The 7,177-nt window shown below is 33.8% G+C and overlaps 1 protein-coding gene across 1 annotated transcript in view; it reads left to right on the top strand.

Annotated features, from left to right (window-relative positions):
• LOC103138519 (uncharacterized) overlaps nt 1–6,216 on the top strand; it is a 19,168-nt gene extending 12,952 nt beyond the window's left edge. The window contains exons 7-15 of the mRNA XM_016671936.1: nt 80–154; nt 373–435; nt 2,115–2,231; nt 4,086–4,104; nt 4,409–4,428; nt 4,519–4,559; nt 4,661–4,727; nt 5,034–5,074; nt 5,166–6,216. Of these exons, the coding sequence (XP_016527422.1) occupies nt 80–154; nt 373–435; nt 2,115–2,231; nt 4,086–4,104; nt 4,409–4,428; nt 4,519–4,559; nt 4,661–4,727; nt 5,034–5,074; nt 5,166–5,258 (536 nt within the window). The 3' untranslated portion in view covers nt 5,259–6,216. The remainder of the gene's footprint in view (nt 1–79; nt 155–372; nt 436–2,114; nt 2,232–4,085; nt 4,105–4,408; nt 4,429–4,518; nt 4,560–4,660; nt 4,728–5,033; nt 5,075–5,165) is intronic.
• The last annotated feature ends 961 nt before the right edge of the window (nt 6,217–7,177 follow it).

Below are 7,177 nucleotides of genomic sequence, written 5' to 3'. Positions count from 1 at the left end.
CTGTCACATATAAGTATTTAGATCATCATACACATTTAATATCGAAGATACATGTTTTGTTTTTCTTTCTTTTCTTCAGCTCCAATTGGAAGAACCACAGTCAAAACTTCAGGCTCCGTTTCTACTTTCTCAACATCAACATCAAAGACACCAGGTCAGTTCATCCACTTGGATCATGTTATGAAAATGTTTAATGATTCTGATTCTCTTTTCTCTTTGGAAAACATTAACACACAACAATTGCTGTATACAGAAATATTGCAAAGAAAAAGTGTTTTCCTCCTTACAAGATTTCTTCAGTCCTAAATGTTTAGATCATCACACACATTTAATATCAAAGATACATGTTTTGTTTTTCTTTATTTTCTTCAGATCCAAGAACCACAGTCAAAACTTCAGGCTCAGTTTCTACTTCATCAACATCAAAGACATCAGGTCAGTTCATCCACTTAGATCATGTTATGAAAATGTTTAATGATTCTGATACTTTTTTTCTCTTTGGAAAACATTAACGTGTAACAATTGCTGTATACAGAAATATTGCAAAGAAAGTGCTTTCCTCCTTACAAGACTTCTTCAGTCCTAAATGTTTAGATCATCACACACATTTAATATCAAAGATACATGTTTTGTTTTTCTTTATTTTCTTCAGATCCAAGTGAAAGAACCACAGTCAAAACTGTAGGCTCAGTTTCTACTTTGTCACCATCACAATCAGAGGCACCAGGTCAGTTCATCCACTTAGATGATGTTATGAAAATGTTTAATGATTCTGATACTTTTTTTCTCTTTTGAAAACATTAACATGTAACAATTGCTGTGTGCATTACACTTTGCTACGGCCTACACAGGAATATAGCAGAGAAAAAGTATTTTTCTCCTTACAGATTTCTTATGTTTTTTGCTTTTCTGTCACATATAAGTGTTTAGATCATCATACAAATTTTAATATCAAAGATCTAAACCAGATGTTTACATAGACTTTAAAATAACAACCCTTTATTACATTACTTCTTATTGTGAGGTAGGGATCATGAAAACATAAATACTGTATTACTATTAAAATGTCTTATTACTTTTTCCAGAGGATCTTGCAAATGTAATTTAATATTTGACAGAATTACCTTTTAAACTGTATTGCTTAAGTGATTGATCGAGACTTTGCCAGCTCTAAATGTTTCATCTTTCATTGCAGATGTTGAGCGTAGTGATTGGGCCGGGAGCGTTACTTTTTGGTTTTTGCATATGTTTTGAACTGTGGAAAGCTCTTTCTTCCAAATGTCTTCTGTTTAGTTTTCTGTCACATCTAATTGAGATCATGAAATAAGATTGTTTTTCTATCACACAGCAGTTACTAAAACCAGATAACTGCTATAAAAAGACATTTTTCTCCTCACTGTCTGGTTTTAAATCATCCTGATCTTTACCTATTTTATGTATGTTAAGATTTTCAAAAAATTTTTTTCCAGAATAATGAAGAAGTATATCACTTAGAAAGTCGGAGGTTTTCTTGCATTAGTACTTGATAGAATTGAACTTACACTAATTTAGTTTTGAGAAACACTATTGGTTTCCTTCCACAAACTTCCTACAATAGGTTATTGTAATTTTGGCCTGTTCCTCCTAACTATCTAATCTCTTTGCAAAAGCAATTACATACAAGCTAAATGAGGGAAATAATTCTTTTTATATGATTTTTATCTCTAGCAAATGGCAAAGAATTGCTGTTGAGTTAGATTAGTGTCAGATTACTTGATTCCTGGCCACAAAATGCAATAAAATGTTGTGTATTATTTTTCTTTCCTATTTTATGACACAAAATCATACAGGATTCCTTCTGTTTTCAGCATGACATCAGTGTTATATTTAACTTAGGAAATTTTGCTTAATGCACATGCAGAGCAACATTTTGAATGCAAGATCAGTATGTTTCTAACAATAACTTCTTTCTATAAATTATGCTTTCCATAGTTTGAACTACCTCAGGTTGCTATGACATCTTTTACTTTGTGCTTCCAGATGAAGCTTGTTGTACTAAGATGTCGTGTCTGTAATGTTTTGTTTTGACCATTAAGGAAGTGAGACTTGACTCACTGTGGTTTTTGTTTCCCCAGCAGCAGATCAGAAACCTTCTGACAAAACTAAATGGATGTATGTGGCTGTACCTGGTTTTGGAGTAGTTGTGGGAGTCGCTTTACTTGTGGGACTTCTCTGTTCCAGATGGAGAAGTGGTGAGTAGAGACGCCTGTGAACATGTCGTGTTTCTGTGGCTTTAAACTTCCCATCCATTTTGACACCTTACATCATTCAGTTACATATCTGACATGCATGCAGTTTCTACCCGTCATGGACATAAATGTCATATTAGTTCAAAATGCTTATAAAGAATTATATGTCAAACAACAAATTTGACAGCCTAAGCTTTAGTTTTTTGTGGATTTTATCTAAAGGTCAAAACTATACATGCTGTTACACTTTAGCCCTGGCCAAGATGTAGGATTGTTTCTTGATGCATGTTTGATTATTTTTTATCAAATAGTAGAGGTAATTGAAATTGGTTGATTGTTGTGGCGCTTACCTAAAGCCTAATGTTCCCCTGACAGCAGTTTTGATGTGTTGATTAGTGAAGAAGTTTATGAATTTGGTGCTTTTTTTCCCCTCCATTTCAGTTATGCATCCACTTTAGCACATTAACGCCTCTATCATGTTAGTTGGCATGGAGAGCTCAGGCCTGGAAGCCTAACCTTAACGTCTCCAGAAATACTTCTGGTCAATATGGCCACAAAACTCACTACTCATCTAATCAGAAAACTTTTTCTCCAGAGAGTATTTGGTTTGTCACAGCTGCACATCTCAGTTGAGCTTTCAGTTTTGGAGCAGAGGGAGGCTTCCTGGTTCATGCCCTTTAAGTGAAAAGCTCTTGAAAACTGTCTTTGCCATGGCCAGAGATGGTCTTGGTGGTCACGAGTTTTTAGCTCAAAAGTCAGAGTTTTTAGTGTTTTTTTTATTGTTTCTGATGGACTCATTTGCTTTCATTAGAGAGGGAAAATTTGGTCCAGAAACATCAACACACGTTGGTGTTTTAATAAGACAACGATTCAGCCAAACTGTTTTTGAAGGTTTAAGAATAATCCTGCTGAGGCCTTCATCTTACTGATGATGTGTTTCTATGTTTGAAAACAATCTTGAAACCAACAAGTTTAAATTACTTGGCTGACAGTAATTTCCAGCCAAATTCATCACCCCCTGTTCATCCTTATACTTTTGAATAATAACTATTTTGAGTCTTTTCTTAAAGTACCTCCTGCTTGGACTTTGCTTCGGCTCTTTAGTCAGTTTATTCCAAATCTTCACTCCAGTGACAGAAATGCACATTATTTTCATTGTTGTTTGAACATTCAAAGTTCTGAAGTTGATTCATATCCCCCCACTCTATCAGTGAATTTTTGAATATTTTCTGGTAATAGTTTGTTTCTAACTTTATACATAAACTATGCAGTTTGAAACTCTACCAAATCTGGGAGTTTCAGGAAATAAGAATCTATAAATAAAGTGTTCAGAGAGAATTTCTGAGAAAGTTAGTAAAGGCTAGGCTACAAACTGTGTGGTTAAGGTTCAAATATCAGTTCATGTTCATGTTTATATTTAAACTGCTATGTAAAATTTTGACCTCTATATGTACAATATGTGTAAATGTTTGCATATCTTGATTTTATAATTCACCGAATTATAAAATCTGAACCTGGAAAAAAGCAGTTAAAAAAAGTTAAAAACACTAAAATATATGACATCCATGTAAATATATGGCATCCATGATGATACGAATTTGTGATTATAGCATCCAGGTGATTGAGATCAATGTCAGATTTTACATTTTTTGTTTAATTCTTTCCAATATTACATTTTTATATGCTTTAAAATAATGCTGCAACATTTTGATAAAGTAATAGTTCAGGTCATGTCAATTTATTCAGATTTTTTATTTTCGCTCGAGAGTAAAAACACATCATAAAAGTACTTCTCTTCACACATATCATGTGCTGACTGTGTTTTCAATTCCTCTTTTCATTTTCACTTTTTATCAGATAAAAGAACTTACACGAGGTAAGGTGTTTTTTCTTATTTTAGCTGGAATCAGGTTGATGTGTTTGCTCTGATCTGTTAGATAAAAAGGTTTATCTTATTTGATTAAGATTTAGCTGCTCACTTCATGGAGCTTTATTGTTGTATTTAATCATGACATAAATTAGTGATGTAATATTTCCACTGTGGATTTTGGTCAGGATGAAAACTATTTAATAGGGCAACTATTTATATATTTAAAAAGTGTGATTACACAGTTGCAATATGTTATAAGTTGTCCAAAATATTCATTTGTTTTATCACGTCATCTTGATTTCTATTCCAGATCACGAGTCGGCTTTAATGGTAATGTAAACATCCATTAATCTGGATTTGCAACATGTGTTTACATACTCTGCATTTATAGTTTACATGCTTTTTTCATTTTCGTTCCAGATAACTTTATAGGAATGAGGAATGTTACAAATGGAGGACTGGTAACTTTTTTGTAAAATGCGTACATCACACAGTCTAAGGAAAAAGAGAAAGTAATTTATTTTAACTCCATAATCTCTCTTTCCATTTGCTTATATAAAAGTTACCTGTTGGGGATGAAGATGACTACCACAGAGTCACCTCCGTTCCTGCAGACGACTCTGCAACCGGTGAGCTGCTTGTTATTCTACAGACAATCTATAATTTGATGTTCAGTTTGTTATTACCTTTTGGAAGAAAAAACTCAGACATTACCATTGTTTGATTAAATTGTAGTTGCAAAATTGGGATTTAACATGCAAAAGTTGATTGTGACATTGCATTGTTCATTTAATTATTTTGCACATCATCAGGCATCCGGCACATAACAATCAAAGTACCTAAAAAGCAGAAATCAGACGTGTTTTAAACTGAGAAATGATGTGAATATATAAGACAACATAAATAATGTACTTAATTTGATCATGTTTTTCCAGAATCTGTTGCGATAAACACACAGAACTCTCAAAATGAAACCGTAAGTAAGATGTGAACAGAAGTGAACATGTTTATTCTAGAAACAAAGAATGTAAAAATAATAAATTATGTTTATTTTCTTCTTGAACAAGCAGAATGTTTACCACCTTTACGCCACCATCCCTGATGAACCAGAAGAACCTGCTGTACAGAAGCAGCTGTACTACACCCTGCAAGCTCACTGAAAAACAGCTTTTGTTTAAAGATGCGTTAAAAATATCCGCTAAATGTACAGCTATAGATTATGTGTTTATAGGTATTATTATCATTTCATTTCTGTCTTTCCTCTCCTTTCTGGATTATATTTACTCGTTACGCAGTGTTGTGAACAAGTGTTTAATCCGTTCTTCAGCTGTTTTCATATGTGACAAAATTAAATGTTTAAAAATCTTTATATATTTTTTATTTTTATTTTGTGGGAGTATGTCTATGTCAGTCTTACACATCTGGAGATCAAAGGTTCCCATCAAGATTAAATTAAGAATATCTGGGAACATAAAATTATTCCAAAGAATCTCATTTAAGTCTGAACTTTAACTAGGACATTTTAAACAGCAACTCCATTGCAGTTCTGCTTGTGTGGTTTTGGTTGTCCAGTATCAAGCCTCTTACCCTTTTCTTCCAGTGTTGTTTTGTATTTGGCGCCATAAGAAGCAGCTTCCCTCTTCTTCATAAAACCCTCAGCCTGATGCTGCCTCCTCCATGTTTCATTTTGTTGGTTTTCGGGGTCATGTGCAATGTTTGTTTCCTGTGAAACGGTTCCTTTTGTTCTCATCCAACTAACGTAGATTTTTTTACCAGCATCACATTTTATTTAGGGGTATCTTCATGTGTTTTGTTAAGTGTGAACGTATGTATCATTGTCCTTTCACTTTGCAAACATGAGCCACTTTGTTATGGTTGAAATATATGGAAACAGATTTGTGCCAGTAATACCACACAAAATGTTTTACTTCTGAAATGCTTCTTTTGTTTCATTAATTTTAGTTTTTATCCTGTCAGACTTAAAGTCAACCACTTTGTTGGTATAGTAACTTATTGTCCTTTTCGTGATATACTAAAAATAAATTGCTAAATGTTTTTGACGGGTTTTAAGACGATGGTTTTTAAGACAAACTTTTAAAGCTCGTCTTAAAACCCATCCATTTTGTTTTTAAACTGTAAGAGTTGTTTTTTTAATTGTTATGTTGTGTTTTAATGTACAGCATTTTGTATCAGCTGTGGTTGTTTTAAAGTGCTTTATAAATAAAATTGGTTTGGTTTGGTTTTGGTTTGACACTGAATGTTAATTTTCTCTCCACTTCAATATGTTGAAGTTCAGGGAGAAGTTTTTCTTATGTTTTCAACTTTGCCGTTTTTTTTTCATATTGGACTCGCCATGTGGAGTCAAATATCAGTCAAACATGATGTACTGCTACACTTAAATAATCTATGTTGCCTCTAAATTATAATGTTTTACATAATTGAATGTAATAAACAATCATTTAGCCCATGAAAGATCCTAATTTTGATTGAATAAAATGTGAGATAACCATCAACAAATGACATTTTGCTTTGTATCATGACTTATTTAACAAATATTATCTGAAATTATCATATTCAGTGTCAGAAAAGTGGAAAGTAAAACTTAACCCACCACAAATATACTGACTAAACTAAGTTACATAGTTTTGCCAGAGGGTGGCAGTGTTGGTGACTTTGGTGGTTCTTATTCACTTGAAGAAGGAAAAAAGAGAATCATGAGAGAGAGAGAGAGAGAGAGAGAGAGAGAGAGAGAGAAAGAGAGAGAGGGAGCGAGGGAGAGAGACAGAAAGAGAGCGAGAGAGAAAAGGAGTAAGAGAGAGAGAGAAAGAGAGAGAGGGAGTGAGAGAGACAGAAAGAGAGAGAGAGAAAGAGAGAGAGGGAGCGAGGGAGAGAGACAGAAAGAGAGCGAGAGAGAAAAGGAGGAAGAGAGAGAGAGAAAGAGAGAGAGCGAGTGAGAGAGACAGAAAGAGAGAGAGAGAAAGAGAAAGAGAGACAGAAAGAGAGAGAGAGAGAAAGAGAGAGAGAAAGAGAGAGAGAGACAGAAAGAGAGAGAGAGACAGAAAGAGAGAGAGAGACAGAA

The sequence above is a fragment of the Poecilia formosa genome, unplaced genomic scaffold (genome assembly GCF_000485575.1).
Source record: "Poecilia formosa unplaced genomic scaffold, Poecilia_formosa-5.1.2 Scaffold2, whole genome shotgun sequence".
In the NCBI taxonomy this organism is placed as follows: Eukaryota; Metazoa; Chordata; class Actinopteri; order Cyprinodontiformes; family Poeciliidae; genus Poecilia; species Poecilia formosa.
This window is presented reverse-complemented; position numbering and strand designations above follow the sequence as displayed.